Raw genomic sequence first — 18,604 nt, 5'->3', positions numbered from 1 at the left:
AAATTTGAAAAAAACTATTGGGTGAAATTCGCAAATATTATAAAAAGCGGGGTAGAATTAATATGCAAATAGCGTACATGAGCATTGAATTGTTCTAACTTGTAAACTCAAAATTGAGCAGCATATGAGTGAGTGATTTTGTGTGTTCATCATCTTGATCTCACTCACTACTTACTACTCTGTTCCCTCCAATTCCAATTTCTTCTTTCGAACCCTAATCTCCCATACTCGTAGCACCTTCAGCCTCCGATCTGCTCATTGCTGCATTCGCTTCCAATTATGAATCACTCCTCCGTAGACTTTGAGAAACCAATTGGTTACTACGCTGCTTCAGTTCAAGTATTTCTCTTTTCTCTCTCGCTCGCACTTGTTCATTTCATTTTGATTCTTTGATTAATGAGTAAATTTATAGAATATCTGCTTCTATGTAAAGCAGCATTGCTCGATTCCATACTCACTCATTCGAAAAATACTTAATTCTCATAGTTCTGTGTTGCAGATATGGTTCGTTTGAAAATGCTTAATAATGTTGTGGAGTATTGTTGTTATGATTTTTTTATTTTGTACTGATGTAATTGTCCGGCTAGGCTGCGTACATTACACTCTTCGGGTGCAGCCTTCTCGCACCCTGCGCTAGCATGAGATACTTGTGCACCTGATTGCTCTTTTTATTGTTGTTATGATTTTGTGATATTTGTGTTCTTTATACAATGCTATCTTGGATAGGTTTAGAATTTATGTATGATTGTATGTATACATGGTTGTTTATGATGCTATCTCGTTTCATTACATGAGTTTATATATTAGTTTGTTCTCCTACAATGCAGGAGCTTATTGTTATTGATGATGTTCTTTCGGCTATGGTTGGGGTCGAAGGACGTTACATCTTAATCAAAACAGTTCATGGAAAGACGGATGATGTTACTTTCCATGTTGACCCATCTATGGATTTGGCACTGCAGGTGAGATTTAGTGACTTCAGCCGCAAGTTGCTACAATTTAGTTTCCAATTTAACAGAGGGGTTAAATATCCACATTTTATAGCTCGGTGTTAGTTATAATAGGGTAGTGTGTTTAGGTTGGAAAGGATTCTTATATACTTTATTGGGTGCTCAATATGTACTGTATCCCAATCTAGTGCCATATATCAAAGTGAAAATATTATTATTCACATCCAGAATCTTGCGTTTTCTAAATATCTTATTTCAATTTTGTGAATTTTTTGTAATGTTATGTGAAGCAACTAGCTTTGTTTAGGTTACTCGATGGGCACTTCTATTTATTTAAATGTGTAATGTACCCCTCCTATTTGGTAGTGGTCCAAATAGAGGTAATTGTTTTGTAGTTTATAGTTTTGGTCTACATTTTAACTTTAAAATTGCTGTCCACAACTGCAATTTCTGCCACAATAAGGTGGTTGCATTTTTGACAAAGATAGAGAGTGGGAAGGTAATGGGGAAATGAAAGATTGGCCTATTCTATACAAGTGTAACTTTAAGATTATGGGCAATATAATAGTAGCTGATTGTTACATTTTTTATTTTTTTGATAAAGAAGAATTTCATTAAGATGAGGAGAAGGATAACAAAAGCAACAGAAAGCGAAAGATGTATCTATAAAGCATATAGTGTTACAATGTTACTGTCTTATTTTTTGATTTTGCAGGAATTGGCAAAACGGATATTCCCTCTTTGTAGGAGCTTTTTGTTGATCAACCAGTTTGTGGAGTCAAGGTCTCAGTTCCAGAATGGCCTTGTTAATCATGCCTTCTCTGCTGCTCTAAGGGCTCTTCTTCTTGTAGGTTTTTCTGAACATGCCTAAATGAGTTCTAACAGAGAGATACATAAATTTTCATGTGCCATAGTTTTATTAGACGTCTTTTACTCCTACTAATAACGTATACTGTTTGATATAATGGGCATAGTGGGCAGTTACTAGTTACTACTGTTGAATGCCATCCTATTCTATATAGATTATATTATTTTCTATTAAAATATACAATGTGAATAAGAACCTACCTTTACCATTATAGGATATGTTTTCAGGATTACCAAGCCATGGTAGCACAGCTCGAACACCAATTTCGGCTTGGTAGACTTTCCCTTCAAGGATTGTGGTTCTATTGTCAGGTATGGATTGGTCTTGGGTGTTCAGTAAACATAAAAATTTGTCAGTTACTTGATCTTGTCACTTTTGGTTATGTGTTTCAGCCCATGATGGGGTCAATGCAAGCATTATCCATTGTTATTCAGAAGGCTGCATCCAACAATTTTTCTGGATCTGCTGTTCTTAACTTACTGCAGAGCCAGGTAAACTTTATATTAAGTTTTCCACATTTCTCAGTGATTCTAACTGAAACTCCCGTGTATGTCTTAAAAGATTCATTTTTAATTTCATCAACCAGTTTCTTAAGCATTGAATTGTTCCCACTATGGCTTCTGCTTTGTGTAGGCAAAGGCTATGGCTGGAGACAATGCTGTCAGGTTATTGCTTGAGAAAATGACACAATGTGCGAGCAATGCTTACATGAGCATATTGGAAAGGTTGGTTCTTTTCCCCCTCCTTCCATAAGCACTTGGTCTCAGGTTCCATCTCCTTTGAGTTTTATAGTATGTATGGATGTTATAAGGAGAAAGTAATGGAAGAAATTAAAGGAAAAATTGGAAAACAAAGGAATGGAAGAAACTGAGGGGTTCAGAAAATGTTTCTCCCTTTGACATGTCTGTAATTTTCTGAACTTGGAGGATCATACATATTTTCACTGCAAATACAATAAGGGATGGTTTTGGAGGAAAACTTCAAAGTTCAAAATTCATTTTCTTCCTCTGATATCTTTGATGTGTCAAAACAAAAGGAAAGTTTGATTTTCATTTCACCACATTTGTCCTCCTTCCATTTCACCTAGCTGAGCATAATCTTAATGCTTACACTTAGAAGCTTAGTCCTTTTTACAATCCAATCCTTCCCTATCTTCTTACCCGGTCTTAACATCCCATATGTGAAAAAAAAAACGAAAATTGATTTAATAAAAGGATATCATTTAGCAAACACATATTTGAAGAATAATATCGATGCATTATAATACACTATTGTAATGCATAAAGTTAACAGTATTTGCCAATTAGCACTTATTGCAAAACATTGCCATTGTCTTGTGTGCTCTTATTATAAAGCTTTAGTTGACTCTGATTTGTGTTCACTTATCTTGTCTTTTTGGGAATTTAACCATTTTAGATGGGTCTATGAAGGAGTTATTGACGATCCATATGGAGAATTTTTCATCGCAGAGAACAAATCTTTTCAGAAGGTCAATGAAATATTTCTGTGCTTAACATGGCCCAAAATGAATATTGAAATTTGTTTTTAACATGGTTGTAGTTTCAAAATCTCTATAGGAGAGCCTCACTCAAGATTATGATGCCAAGTATTGGGGACAGCGTTACAGCCTCAAAGATGGAATTCCTAGTTTTCTAGCAAATATTGCTCAGCCAATTTTGACCACTGGAAAATATCTAAATGTCATGAGAGAATGTGGGCACAACGTTCAGGTATTGTGGCTAGTATGCTTTGAATGTTGAATAGATTAATAATTTGCAACTCTTTATATTTCTTGCTGCGTGCATATGTTATTGTTTCACGAGTGGTTACTTTGTAACTAGTAGTTACTTTTCTTTAGGTCCCTCAATCAGAAAATTCAAAACTAATGAGCTCTGGTTCAAATCATCATTATCTTGAATGTATTAAGGCTGCCTATAACTTTGCTAGTCGTGAACTGTTGAATCTCATTAAGGAAAAGGTAAGATTGCATTAACACAAGGTGATAGAATTCTCAGCTTACATTCTTGTGTTTCTGCAATAATTACTGTTAAAAAGAATCTTAAGTTCTAATGCTGAACTATTTTCTTTATCTAGTATGATCTAATGGGAAAGCTGCGATCTATAAAGCACTACCTTCTTCTTGATCAGGTATGATCTTGATCATCTTATATTATTTAAATTTCGAGACACATCTTGCTGGAAAAGCTTGAATCGTTAAATGCTCAAATTTAAAGATGACTTGAGTATCATCTCTCTTCTTCCTTCCAGTGTTGAGTCTAGAGATGCTAGGATGGTTTTGGAGGGAACAAACTAATAATGTAGCCATTGCTAATATAATTTTCTGTTCCTTGTATTTATGTTTATTGAACAGATTGGACAAGCTAAAAATCTTATTTGATTGCAATTGATTTTTGTGTCCTCTGTATCATGATACTTAATTTTGATAAGACTGAATAATTCAATTGATTTGTGCTTTTGTGTTGCTGTTGGCATAGTGATTCAAAGAATTTTTATTTTCTAGAAACAAGGAATATTGCTTGTGCAAAAACACTACATTAGTAACAAAAACTGAAGATTGCTAAAGAATTTCAGCCATTCTTGAATTTACTAAGAAAAAAAAGTTCTCCTGGTATATTTTGCCTCATCCACTACAACTTTTATCCTTCAAGGGAAGCTTAGATATTTCTTTCACTAGTCAGTCTTCTATCTTATATATAATAGGCACAAAATTGCCATTTGTGTCCTACCATCTTTGTGCTTATTATACTCTTGCAAGAATAGTTGATATTCTGGTTTGCTCTATGCGATATTAAATTAAAACAAAGCTCTTGATATCCAATGCTTGGAAGTAGAAGAGTTTTAGTTTTTATCCAGAAAAGGACCTGATTTTGTTCATAATCATGGAGTTCTGTGGGGTTGATTTGGAAGAATCAGAAATGATTTGCAAGTCATTATCCTTCTGCTATCAAATAAGCTCATCATCTGTTCATCTCATTAAGGATATAAAAATGTGTGTGTGCACAGGTGCACGAGGCTAATTTTAAACTGTACATCGCTTGTGCAGATTGTTCTTTCAAAATTAGTTTACATACAGTACTTACATTGCCATAGTTTTCTGAACCTATTGCTATTATATAATTTGCATACTTTAGTTTATTTGCTACTTTGTATTCTGCCCAAGTGTCTACAATTAAGAAAATGTTAAGCTGGTTACATACATGGGTCATGTAGTTATGCTTATGCATGTGCTTATGAAAGAGTGATTTTCTTTCTATTGGAAGTAAACTCTCACTGTTGATTCTGGCTGACATCATAGTGTTATGATCACACAGGGTGATTTCTTGGTACATTTTATGGATATTGCTCGAGACGAGCTAGCCAAAAAGCCTGATGAAGTCTCGGTTGAGAAGTTGCAGGTATAGTAATGGATTTTTTTTTCACACTTAAAACTTTTTTTGTCCTAGTAAATTTGTATCAGATCAGAGTTTGCCTATTTTAATTTTTAAAAGAGACCTTGGTTCTTATTATGTTCTTTTCTCTTGTTTGTTTTGTTCTCTATATCTCTTCTTTGGCATGGTTTAGTCTCTTCTAGACCTTGCTTTGCGTACTACAGCAGCTGCAGCAGATCCTCTTCATGAAGGCGTAACCTGTGTTGTGGCAAGTAACTGACTCAGTTTTTGTGAAAATTCTTTGGATCTGATTTTCAATGTTTATGAATGATAAAAGAATTACTTTTTCAGGAAAGGTCATCTTTGCTGAAAAGGTCGAGCACATTCAAAGATCTTGAACTTAGCCAGCGAAGTTCAGGTGACAATGACCTGGAGGAGCCAGTTAGCATCACTAGCCTTGAAACATTTTCACTTAGTTATAAGGTCCTTTTATACCCTTTTAAGTATTTGGAAGAGTTTACCTTGTGCTAAGTATTGCATCATGTTTGGAAGTTCTTTTATTATTTATTAATTATTATTATTATTTTCTGTTTTCAGGTGCAATGGCCATTGTCTATAGTATTATCACGAAAAGCCCTTACAAAATACCAGTTAATTTTTCGATTTCTTTTCCATTGTAAACATGTTGAGCGTCAACTGTGTGGAGCATGGCAAGTACATCAAGTATGGCTTTATACGTTTCACTTAATCTGATTGTGCTAATCTCCATTCATCGGATTGTATTTATCTACATTGACCTTTATCCGTGGTCCCATGTAGGGTGTTAAAGCTCTCAATACACGTGGAACTGCTCTCTCCAGATCATCTCTTCTTTGCCGTAGTATGCTTAAATTCATCAATAGCCTTTTACACTATCTGACATTTGAGGCAGGTTTTACTTTCCTTTGATTTCTCTGCTAACCTTTATGGACCTTTAAATTTCTCAGGAACTAGCCTCTTTTTATTCGTTATTTTATGATGGAATTTTTTAAATTTATTTTTTATATTTTTATCTCTTTCTTCTCCTGCATTTAATTTGAAATTATTGGGTCCAGATATTTGAGTTCAGATATATTATTTTTTCTTATTACAAACTTCAAAAGGATAATCATTACTAGGCCTGTCAGAGTTTATAGGATTGCATAATAAATTTCATTTGCTTCATTATTTTCCTTAAATTTTGTTTACTTATTTAAGCAGTTTGGTGGGTCCTTGTTGTATGACTATATTTATTAGGTTATTGAACCCAATTGGCATGTGATGCATGACCGACTTCAATCAGCAAATAGCATAGATGAGGTAAGTTATTGTCCGCATAAATTTTCAAACATGTTTACTTTTTGCATTCAATTCTGTTTACTTCTGTGGTGGGGTTGCTTGATAGATTCTGATGTTTTCTCTTTGAAACAGGTTATACAGCATCATGATTTTTTCCTCGATAAATGTTTGAGAGAATGTTTGCTTCTTTTACCTGAGCTGCTCAAGGTTAGTTTCTATTTTCACTTCTCCAGATAAGTTTTTTTTTTTTTTCTTTGTTGTTATTTCTCAATGGTTTTTCAGTGTTTTTTAGAAAAATAAATATCATCTTCCCTTAACAAGTGAAAGAAATATATGCAAGTCAAAGTAGTTTTTATATACCCTTTGTGATGTGTAGAATAAATTTATTCAGAAACATGTTTTATTGATTCCTTTCTTTCAAGATGGATCATTCCCATTATGTCATATATGTTTGTGACTCTCAAGATTGGTTATTGGTTTATGTTCCCAATTGCAGAAGGTGCAGAAACTTGAATCCATGTGCCTACAATATGCAGCAGCAACTCAGTGGCTTATATCATCTTCTATCGTATTACACAATCCAGATGAACCAACTGAATCCTCGACGAAAGCCAAGCAACGGAAATCCGGTCAGGTTCTAAAGTCAACCACCAGAAATGTGGCAGTCACCGAGTCCATTCTGTATGTCCAAAAACACTACATTTACCAAACATTATTTCTATGCGCTTATATTTCCTCTCAACTCGGTATTCTAACCAAAATGAACAATTGCAGGAAATTTGAAAAGGAATTCAATGCTGAGCTACAGAGTCTTGGATCAATGTTGAGTAGTAGTTCCCAGGCAGAGCCATATTTGGCTCATCTTGCACAATTGATCCTTGGTGTTAAAAGCGAACAGAATGGTTTTTAAATGGGTTTTCTGTAAAAAGTAATGCAAGCTTTCAATACGTGATTGTAATTTTCGAGTATGGGCTGTGTGATTGTGTCATTCTTACTAATGCTTGTCTTCACGTTTCTTAGCAACAAATGAATATTTGAGAATGGTATTTTTGTTTTGAGATGCTAAAGTTTTGCTAAAATTTGTCCCGCCAAGTCAATATTTGATTCCTCAAATGATATAAGATCTTTTCTCAATTTGCACTAAAACAATGTAGAGTTTATCTTTGGGCTTTTGCATTGTGAATTCTATTCTTCAAGAAACGTAGATGGGGAATTTTTTTTTTATAATTTTATTTAACATTCTTTGCATCAAAGGAAAAACTACCAAAAGTACCCATGAAGTTTACGAATGCTGACAAAAATATCCATAAACTAAGAAAATTAATGATGTACCCATGGAAGATGAGTTCCGTATGACAAAAGTATCCAAATCATAATTTTTTGTTTATTTTTTTAATAAAATTCCCAAACTATCCCCACTCTCAACCTCAACTCACTTTTTAATCTTCCATAACTCAACATGCACCTTTAAAACTTGCTATGGAATCCAAAACTACTCCTACGACAGATGAACTGAACCTTTTATGGTGGAAATTTTGAATAATAATGCAACAGAGGATTGCAGCGCCGAGATTAACAAAAGAATCAATCAATACTGATGAAGAATCAGAGAAAGAATCATAAAGGAACAGTTTTTAATCGTTTCATTTGTTTTTTCCTTTTTTTTTCTTAATTTGAGGGCTTTCTTTGTGTGAAGGGATTGGCGAAAAAAATGGAAAAGAGCTCACCATACTAAATTTATCTGCTAGGAATCGGTCGAAGTCCTCTACCACCACCACCACCATTGATTTTGGCCTGGTCCATTATAGGAGTAGTTTTAGACTCCATGACAAAGGTTTTAAAGGTACAAGTTGGGTTATGGAAGGTTGAAAAAGTGAGTTGAGGTTGAGAGTGAAGGTAGTTTGGGAATTTTATTAAAAAATTAACAAAAAAATTAGGGTTTAGATACTTTTGTCATACAAACCCCATCTTCCGTGGGTACATCATTAATTTCTTTAGTTTATGGGTACTTTTGTCAGCATTCGTAAACTTCATGGGTACTTTTGGTAGTTTTTCCTTACATCAAATAGAGGAATGTTTTACGTAAGGACATCTAAAAAAGAAGCATTAGTAATAGCAATTATTCAAAATCACGACTTCAATCAGAACCTTCCTTAACTGTGACAATATAACGTGAGTAGCTATTGTATTTGTATATGTGCGTATCAAATGAATCGAACGATCATTCAAAATTATTGAAGAACATGTTTTTGTAGTATCTTAACTATAACGACAGTTTTTGCTGTATTAGCTCATGAACGATTTGGAACTACAGCAATATTTACTCATTTGATGTAGATATCCAGGATAAACGACGCATTTCATCTTCTTTACCGTTTACATAAATTGATTCAAGAATCAAGGTTAGTTACATTAACTTGTAAGGCTAAGAATAATATATAATTCCTTGATTGCTCTCGAGATTTAAAAGATATTAGGCATAACATCTTAATATTTTATAAAATGTAATACTAACTTTTGTAAGCATAATAAATTAACTAGTAGTAGATATCATCCAACTTTTAAGATTGTAATTGCATATTGTCTATAAGACAAAAGTACAGAAATAGTAGTTACATAAACTTAATTAGTTGTGAAGACAGAAATATAGTGTTGATTAAATGAAATCAAAATTAAATTCCTAATTTATTTCATGAATTTTTTTTGTAAATAGAATTAATTATAATATTCTTTCCAATTTTAGTTTAACTTATTTTTAGGGATTTTATGATTAGAAATCTTTCTTTATTTTAGGCTAGTATTTTTTTCATTTTCTAGTTATTTTTATTTTTGTAATTCTTCTATAAAGAAATGATTTCCTGTACATTTGAATATACATAATGTTCAGACACTTTAAGTTGGTATCAGAGTAGAATCTCTGCACTGTGCCTCTGATTTATAGATATGATTGACAGTTCTTTAGTCATTAATCATGAACAAAAGGAGAACACCACTCCTACTCCATCAGATTTAAAATCTGAGCAACGGGTACTAGTTAGTGGTGACTCCCATTCATTTTAGATCACCACATTTCGACTCAATGGGTCAAACTACCTTAGGTGGTCTCAATCAATTCAGATGTACATTCGTGGAAGAGGGAAGATTGGATATCTCACCGGTAAGCGAAGCCAGCCTAACGTTACTGACACACAATATAATGTGTGGGATACCGAAAATTTCATGGTGATGACATGGCTGGTGAACTCAATGGAGAAGGATATCAGTAGTAACTATATGTACTATACCACTGCCAAAGAATTGTGGGATAGTGTCAAGGAGATGTATTTTGATCTTGGAAATAAATCCCAGATTTATGAACTTACTCTAAAAGCTAGAGAAATTCAACAAGTGAGTGACAATGTCACCAAATATTTTCACACATTGAAACGGGTGTGGCAGGACCTTGACCACTTCAATAACTACAAGTGGATTTCAGCCACTGATGCCAAACACCACCAACAAACAGTGGAAAAAGGGAGGATATTTCAATTTCTTGCAGGCCTCAATGTGAAGATAGATGAAGTTCGTGGCAGAATTATTGGAAGAGCAATTCTACCCTCAATTGGAGAAGTTTTTGCTGAGGTTAGAAGAGAGGAAACTCGTAGAGCTGTGATGATAGAGAAAGGCAAGACTGAACAGACTTCTTTGGAGTCTAATGCACTTTTAGTGGCACTTGCTGCACTTAAAAGTTCATCAAATCAGAAGAATCACTCCAATCTTTGGTGTGATCACTGCAATAAACCTCATCACACCCGAGAAACTTGCTAGAAAAGTCATGGAAAACCAACACATCTTAAAGGCAGCAAACCTGGTCCCAAAATACGTTCTATCCCAACTGCTCATGAGGCTGAAAAATCATCCTTGAGTAAGGAACAGGTTGAGCAGCTTATAAGGCTGTTAAATTCCAGTTCTTTATCTAGTACTCCTAGTGATTCTTTGGCTCAAACAGGTAATTTTAGTATTCATATGTCCCTTAACTGCACCTCAAACTTGAATGCACCATAGATTGTCGATTCAGGTGCATCTGACTATATGATCAGCCTCTCTCCTTTATTTAAAACTTATTCTCCTTCTTTTGAAAATGAGAAAATTAGAGTTGCTGATGGTAGTTTTTCATCCATTACTGGAAAAGGTACAATTAAATTGTCCAAATATATTGACCTAAGAAATGTCCTACATGTACCAAAGATTTTTTGTAATCTTCTCTCTATTAATAAAATTTGCAAGGATTCCAATTGTGCTGTGACATTCTTTGACACTCATGGTATTTTTCAAGACCGGACTTCAGAAAAGATGATTGGCAGTGCTAAGATGATGGACGGACTATATCATTTGGAGGATATTTCGAAAGATAAAGTAGCTCAAGAATTTAGTGGTATAAGTTCTATGCCTATAAAGGACCAAATAATGCTCTGGCACAATAGACTAGGACACCCTAATTTTTCATATCTCAAACATTTGTTTCCAAGTTTGTTTAAGAATATTAATTCTTTCTTACTTAAATGTGAAAGTTGTATTCGTGCAAAAGAGTCATAGAATTCCTTATTACTCTCAACATTATCATGCATCTAAACCTTTCCAGTTGATTCATAGTGATGTATGGGGTCCATTGAAAATAACAACTCAATTTGGAAAGAAATGGTTTGTGACTTTTATCGATGACCACACACGACTATGTTGGATCTATCTCATGCATGAAAAATCTGAGGTTTCTAAAATTTTTAAATATTTTTCAAAAATGGTAGAAACTCAATTTGACACAAAAATTTCAATATTAAGAAGTGATAATGGTACTGAATTCTTTAACAAAAATCTTGGTGAATTTCTTCAAAAAAAAGGTATTCAACATCAATCTACATCCCCCCAATACACCCCAACAAAATGGCATTGCTGAAAGGAAGAATAAACATCTTCTTGAAGTAGCACGTGCCATTATGTTTGAGGATAATGTTCCAAAGTATTAATGGGAAAATGTTGTCCTAACAGCAGCCTATCTCATAAATCGAATGCCTACGCGTGTGTTAAATTACTGCACACCGTTTGATACTTTCAGAAAGAATTTTTCAACATGTAGGTTGCATTCTGATTTACCTTTAAAAGTATTTGGTTGTACTGTATTTTTACATACACCTTCACCCCGAAGTAAACTTGATCCAAGGGCAGAAAAATGCATTTTTATTGGCTATTCTCCAAGTCAAAAGGGTTATAAATATTTCAATCCACACACAAAGAAATGTCATGTAAGCATGGATGTTACTTTTTTGGAACATGAAACATTTTTTCAAAAAAAAAATTCTTCAGGGGGAGAGTCTATGTGAAAAAATTTTTTTGCATGAACCTTTACCCACTCTTATCTTACATGTTGAGGATACAACTTTCACTGATCAAATAAATTCTAAAATAATTGCCAAAAAAGATGTGGAAATCAATTCTGAAATTGTGCCAAAATTAGTTGAAACACAAACAGAAAAAGAAATACCACAATCAGAAAAGGAGCTTCGATATTATGTTCGAAAATACCCCAAGAAGAATAGAGACCAACCCATCATCTCTATACCAACCCAATCTGAAAACCCGGAAGACGGCCCAACTATAGTACTTAAGGATCTTCCAGGTAAATCTAATATTGCTACTTTTAATAATAATTTGCCAATAGCCCTTAGGAAAGAAACCAGAACCTGCACCAAAAAGGTACTCAAAACCAGCACCAACCATCCTATTTCCAATTATGTCTCTTACCAAAATCTCTCTCAAAAACATCGAGCTTTTACTTCTAAAATTACAAATCTGTTTGAGCCTAGAAATATAGAGGAAGCACTAGATGATCCCAATAGGAAATTAGGAGTGATGGAAGAGTGGCATGCACTGAAGAAGAATGAAACTTGGGAGATTGTAGATCTGCCACAGAATACAAAATTGGTTGGCTGCAGGTGGGTTTTTAACATTAAGTGCAATGCTAATGGAAGCATAGAGAGGTATAAGGCTTGGTTAGTAGCTAGGGGATTTACACAAACCTATGGAGTAGATTATCAAGAGACCTTTGCTCCAGTTGCTAAACTCAACTCTATGCGGATTCTCCTTTCTCTTGTTGCGAATTACAATTTGCCTTTACATCAATTGGATGTAAAGAATGCTTTCCTGAATGGGGAAGTAGAGAAAGAGGTGTTTATGAAACTTCCACCTGGATTTGAGGCTGAACTAAGGAGGAATAAAGTGTGCAAACTAAAGAAATCTCTCTATGGATTGAAACAATCCCCAAGAGCTTGGTTTGAATGACTTCGAGTGATGGCGAAGGAACTTGGTTATACTCAAAGTCAAGTTGACCATACACTTTTCTATAAACATTCAACAGTTAATAAAACTGCCATCTTAATTGTATATGTGGATGACATTATTCTGACAAGTGATGATAGCTTGGAGCTAAAAGACTTGAAAGTAAAGCTTGCCAAAGCTTTTAAAATCAAAGAACTTGGCTCATTAAAATACTTCCTTGGAATTGAATTTGCAAGGTCTAAGGAAGGCATTTTTATGAACCAACGAAAGTACATCCTAAATCTTTTAAAAGAGACGGGATTACTTGGTTGTAAAGTTGCTGAAACACCTGTAGAGCCTAGCTTAAAATTGAAGCCAGCTGAACCAGAAAATATAATGGACAAAGGGAGATATCAGCGGTTAGTGGGGAACTAATCTATTTATTCCATACACGCTCGGATATAGCCTTTGCTGTGAGCATGGTAAGCCAGTTTATGCATTCACCTGGCCGAGAACACATGGATGCTGTCTTTAGAATCCTAAGGTACTTGAAGAGGTCGCCTAGGAAAGGATTACTCTACAAAAACTATGGACATCGTCAAATAAAAGCCTATACAGATGCAGATTGGGTTGGGAATGTCATAGATAGAAGGTCAACATCTGGGTATTGCACCTTTGTTGGAGGAAACCTGGTTAGTTGGAGGAGTAAAAAGCAGAGTGTTATGGCACAAAGTAGTGCAGAAGCTGAATTTAGAACAGTGGCTCATGGAATATGTGAAGCACTATGGGTAGAGAAAATCCTATAAGAACTAAAGGTTCCCATTTCTCCACCAATAAGATTGTATTGTGACAACAATCTGCAATTTCTATTGTCCATAATCCAGTTTTGCATGATGAAACTAAACATGTTGAAGTTGACAAGCATTTTATAAAGGAAAAGATTGAGAGAGGACATATTTGTATCCCATTGGCAAATGTTCTAACTAATGAATTACCCAAAAAGACCTTTGATAGCATAATAAACAAGCTGTCAATGAAGGATATCTTCAAGCCAGCTTGAGGGGAAGTGTTGACTAGATCAAATCAAAATCAGATTCCTAATTTATTTCATGAATCTTTTCTGTAAATAGAATTAATTATAATATCCTTTTCAGTTTTAGTTTAGCTTATTTTTAGGGATTTCATTATTAGAAATATTTCCTTATTTTTAGGCTAGTATTTTTCCCATTTTCTAGTTATTTCTATTTCTGTAATTCCTCTATAAAGAGATGATTTCCTGTACATTTGAATATACATAATATTCAGACACTTCAAGCTATAGACACAATCTTTCAGTCTTTAAGGAACAAAATATCAGTTTTCATTTCTTTGGCTTTTTGTTTCTGTATCTATATCTCAGAGACATAATTCAAATACAACCTGGAAGAACACCGAGACACCTGACTGAAGAGATTCATATTGTAAACTGGGCAGCATAAATTATGCAAAGCTAATATTGATCATTAGATGAACCAAAGATTCCAAAGCACACAAAAATTGATGAACTTACCACTTTACAAAGGTCCCTGAGCTATCATATAGACAACCTACCATGTCTTTACATAAGGCTACAAAGTTGGCGATCTTATAAAAATAAAGGTGCTACTAATTAAATGCTATCTCTTGAAGAACTTGAAGTGTTTTTCTATGAACCTGGAAGCAAGGAAAATGAGTAAGAGAAACCACGTCATTCAGCAAAGCATAAAGGTTACTATGCTTCTAGTTGGTATTGGAGATTATCCAACCTACTCCTTGGGAGTGATATCTAAGATTTAACCATTCTTTAGGATTCTCAAGATATTTAATAATTTGGAAATGAACTTATGCATAATGCATGCTCAAACATGAAATTTAATGTTAAACTTGATTAGTCCAATCATTTCACTTGGCATATGGGGGTTTCTACCTTCTACATTATCAACAGTCCCTCCTTTTCATAAATAAAAGGTGATTCTCAAACTCCAATTGGAATTTTCTACCCGATATATGAAAAAAGCGTACACGGATAACAAGAAGATTCAATAGAAGTTTAGGTGTAAACTAATTTATACTATAAACATGACGCTAATTTGTTGATAGAGAAGCAAAGAATTTACCCATTCAAGATGTTGTGCAGTGATGCCAGACTCAGTTCCAGTATATATACCAGCTAAGACCTGGTAGAACCATAATGCAGAAAAAGATAATTTACATCTAATGTGTAGTGGAGTAGTGATCAGATCAGCATGTTTAAATCAACTATATAGAACTGCCTATGGGGAAAATATCACTGCAAAGGTGAAGAAACCCCCCAAAAGAGTGTATAAAATATATCATCTTGGTCCAGTTTGCTTCATACCAAAGAATGCAATGTAACAAGCATGACTTTGACATTACCTTGGAGACAGTCTCAAGAAACATGCCAGGACGTACTGGATGCGACTTCCTTCCTGTCGCACTCACCTGATTATGATGGAAAGTTATACATGTTATGTCGCTATAATTTGCATTCATGCATAAAACTTAGGGTGAGTATGCTAACAGAATAAAGATGGGGGAGAATGTTTCATAGATGAGATTTGTGCATACAATTTTAAATGTTTTCACGCAGGAAAAGAGATGATTTATTTTCCTAAAGAATTTGCGAAAGACCCCCCTAACAACTAAATGACAGAAGAAAAAGCTCACATTGATATGCTGCGTGTAATATATTTATTGCCTAACATTTGCATAACACAGTGCATTCTCCTCTATCTTAGGCTTTTCTACCCCCGTTTCTAATTTTTACTTCTTACCACTCACACTTAACATACTCCAGTTAAGTAATACATTTGCCAATTCAACTTACCCTTTCAGCATTTCCTTCATAATCATTACCAGCGTTGTCGGCACCTTCATCTTTTCCTTGCATTACATTTCTTATCATGCTAAGCACAGTATCTCCCGGTTTTAAAGCCACCAGTTTGGCTAAGAAGTTCACCTGCACTGACAGAAGTTTTAAAAATGCATAAATGAAGTTTTTTTTAAACAATGACAAATAAAATGTAGTACACTTTTAGGTCTCTACATTATGTATAGATAAAATAAGACAAAAGGAGTATTTTAAATAATATTTCCCTTCAAATGAGCACCATGTTAAAATCAAAATACATAAACTACATATCAAGCACACCTCCGGCTCAGGAAGAGTATATAATCCACGATTATTTCTTTCATCCAAAATTCCCCCTCCCATCATATCCCGAGCTTCTTCTCTAATTAAAACAAGCCTTGCAAGAAGTTTTCGGTCGGGGACAACAGGACGAGTTTCCATTGTCTGCAAACATATTGACAATCACCTTATAAGTTATAATTAACAAAGTAGTATTAGAGTATATTAAGGTTCCAAGTCAAGAGTCAAGGAATGTTTCATAGCTATACGTGAAGTTGAAAGACAATATTCTTTTGCTTTTAAAAAAATAATAAAAAAAGAAGAGCAAGTCAAAAGGAAAAGTAAATTTCAATCTTAACTATAAAAGAAAGAGAGGACACAGAAGATTACTCCATATTTTGTCAAATGACTGACCTATATAAACTATATAAATATATAGGTATATATTTTAAAGAACAATTCAATTTTTGTTTCAAAGTTGAATGGTATATCTAAGCCCCAAGGCAGCAAGGCTAAATTGCTACTTCAGATAGCCTATGTCACAGGGTGTTATGGAATTCAGTTACATTAGAGGGGTATGTACAGAAGAGAGACTGTGTTAAGGAGAGGAAGAGATGTGAGGTTTAATGATGAAGATAATCAGGCACTCTGTAAATGACCTGAGCCATCTGTATTTTTCTACTCTTATCCATCCATCTTACACAGTTTAGCTCCGCCATTACTGATATTCTGTCCGATATCAGTATCGTAGGGGTGGAAATATGATTCAGCTTTTTCCGTACTTATTATTTTGATCAAGTTACATATGACGGTCATTGATATTACTTTAAGAGACTGCAATAATTGCCTGGTAATTCATAGACTGTTAGAAGTTACTATGATTACCTCTAATATGTCATCAGCTTGGTTAGCTATGTCATTTAGATTTGCCGCTGGGATATGAATCTTTAATTCATCTTTTCCTTTGAATACACCACCACCAGCTGCAACACGGCGTAATAATTCATGTCTACTTTCTTTTTGGGGAGTTCTACATAGAAGACCAATAATTTGAACCTACAAGATAAAGGAGAAAAACGCAGATTGATATCCAATATAAAAGTTGGAACATTGCTTCAGCCAGAGTATTGATAAAGAAGTGGCAAAAATAAGGTTCCTTACATGTGGCGGACACTTTTTTGTCAGATGTGATAATACAGTCTCCTTGATAACTTCCAACAGTGACTTGCGCTGAATGGAAAATACAAACGCAGTTAAGTCAAAATCTTTACTTCATGCAGTAACTATGCTCAACAGGATATAAAGTAACGTTATAGTGGCATCGAATACTACTAACTAACTAATCAACCTTTCAAGCTAAAGTTTAATGGAAAAACAGGTTGAGGAATAAAAAGAACAAGTAAACTTTTTTCTACTTCGTGGAGATCAGCTATATATAGATCAATCAACGACATACTATCTATCATTAACCATATTTGATGACTAGAAGTTTAAAATTAAGTACACCTTAATGACTGCAATTGATTTAGCTCTAGTTTTAAACACTGGACTACTCTTCATCTGACACATTTGAGGGATGACGATTGATGACGAATGAAAGACAAATTTTCTCTCAGTTTTCCAATTATGAGAAGGACCAATAATTTGCACTTGTACGTGTTCAAAAAAGATGCAGCTACTAAAATAAAATCTATAAGCACGTACCTTTCTAAAATCCAAATATAAGTAGACAAGTTCCGAATTAACAATACCTTATCATCTTCGTCCTTCTCAGCGAGCTGGATCATGTAATCGAGGGCCATCATAAAATCTGATTCCATCTCATCAACCCTCTTTCCAATTACTCCTTGTGCAGCCAACTCCACTGCCACTTTTTCAGATTCTTCATCCATATTCATATCTTCCAACTGAAGCCAAACATACACATGGAACAGTGTCATTCAAAGGCTGAAGGAAGTACATATAAATGACTAATGAGCAAACAATTGCACGCTGCATATAAATGTCTTAACAATAACAACTCAGGATTAGTTATCAACGCCAAGGAGGCAACATAATTATGAAGCGAGTGTATAAAAAGAAAATCACTTTGAGATCTTTTTTTTTTTCCTCTTAAGTTTTCAGCATTTTCAATTACATAAAGTTACTTTTCTTTACATTCGGATTTTAAGTATTTCGCAACAACGTTCTGGCCAAAGGTTGATCACCACATTAAATTATTTTTTTCATTCTATCTGTTTTTGCACGGATGCACGCACACATGAATTCTCTGCACACAGATTAAGAGAGCATCCACACATGAATTATTATTATTATTATTATCATCAAGCTAGCAATAATTTGAAATCTGAGAAGTGAAAGTGTAATGTTGGAGCTTACAAGGGTGACCATTTCTTCGAGAACAGAGATGACTTGTTCCCCTCCTCTGAGAAGTGCTTTGCGTTCTTGTTCCGAAGAAAAACCGTTATCATCATTATTCTCCTCTTTAGGGTATCCGTTACCTACTTCGTAACCTGCGCTGCTGGTTCCCGAAACGAAGAGTTGAGTCTTTCTCTTGGGATTCTTCAACTGAAACTGAAGAAATTGCTGCTGTTGGTGGTGGTGTGAGGAAGTTGATGCT

At 34.5% G+C, this 18,604-nt stretch overlaps 3 protein-coding genes across 3 annotated transcripts; 2 read left to right on the top strand and 1 right to left on the bottom strand.

The window, feature by feature from the left end:
- Nucleotides 1-64: 64 nt before the first annotated feature.
- LOC107464490 (gamma-tubulin complex component 2) lies at nucleotides 65-7,645 on the top strand. Its single transcript, XM_016083411.3, has 19 exons — nucleotides 65-339; nucleotides 828-962; nucleotides 1,666-1,797; nucleotides 2,046-2,129; nucleotides 2,211-2,309; nucleotides 2,452-2,543; nucleotides 3,235-3,307; nucleotides 3,396-3,548; nucleotides 3,677-3,796; nucleotides 3,913-3,966; nucleotides 5,151-5,234; nucleotides 5,401-5,475; nucleotides 5,559-5,690; nucleotides 5,805-5,930; nucleotides 6,027-6,134; nucleotides 6,483-6,545; nucleotides 6,657-6,731; nucleotides 7,021-7,205; nucleotides 7,299-7,645. Exons 1-19 carry the CDS (start codon nucleotides 280-282, stop codon nucleotides 7,432-7,434), a joined length of 1,986 nt encoding a protein of 661 aa, XP_015938897.1. The 5' UTR covers nucleotides 65-279; the 3' UTR covers nucleotides 7,435-7,645.
- Nucleotides 7,646-13,294: 5,649 nt separating this feature from the next.
- On the top strand, nucleotides 13,295-13,621 carry LOC110275615 (secreted RxLR effector protein 161-like). The gene has a single exon (XM_021131789.1). It carries the CDS (start codon nucleotides 13,295-13,297, stop codon nucleotides 13,619-13,621), a length of 327 nt encoding a protein of 108 aa, XP_020987448.1.
- Nucleotides 13,622-14,294: 673 nt separating this feature from the next.
- On the bottom strand, nucleotides 14,295-18,604 carry LOC107464501 (protein PEP-RELATED DEVELOPMENT ARRESTED 1, chloroplastic; the record flags this gene model as incomplete). The annotated part of the gene is given in 9 exon segments (XM_021132274.2): nucleotides 14,295-14,507; nucleotides 14,951-15,010; nucleotides 15,231-15,296; nucleotides 15,682-15,813; nucleotides 16,006-16,149; nucleotides 16,870-17,040; nucleotides 17,146-17,214; nucleotides 17,736-17,891; nucleotides 18,364-18,604. Coding segments are annotated over 9 exon segments (1,087 nt in total), but the record flags the coding sequence as incomplete, so codon positions are not given.

Source organism: Arachis duranensis, chromosome 9, assembly GCF_000817695.3.
Source record: "Arachis duranensis cultivar V14167 chromosome 9, aradu.V14167.gnm2.J7QH, whole genome shotgun sequence".
NCBI lineage: Eukaryota > Viridiplantae > Streptophyta > Magnoliopsida > Fabales > Fabaceae > Arachis > Arachis duranensis.
Note: the sequence above shows the minus strand (reverse complement) of the source record. Positions and strands in the feature narration are given on the sequence as shown.

Excerpts from the sequence above, each read along its gene's own strand:
- LOC107464490 (XM_016083411.3), top strand. The coding sequence starts at position 280 with ATGAATCACTCCTCCGTAGACTTTGAGAAACCAATTGGTTACTACGCT. Across the intron at positions 3,308-3,395 it reads AGAACAAATCTTTTCAGAAG|GAGAGCCTCACTCAAGATTA; the intron begins GTCAATGAAATA and ends AAATCTCTATAG. Across the intron at positions 3,797-3,912 it reads TGAATCTCATTAAGGAAAAG|TATGATCTAATGGGAAAGCT; the intron begins GTAAGATTGCAT and ends TTCTTTATCTAG.
- LOC110275615 (XM_021131789.1), top strand. The coding sequence starts at position 13,295 with ATGGTAAGCCAGTTTATGCATTCACCTGGCCGAGAACACATGGATGCT.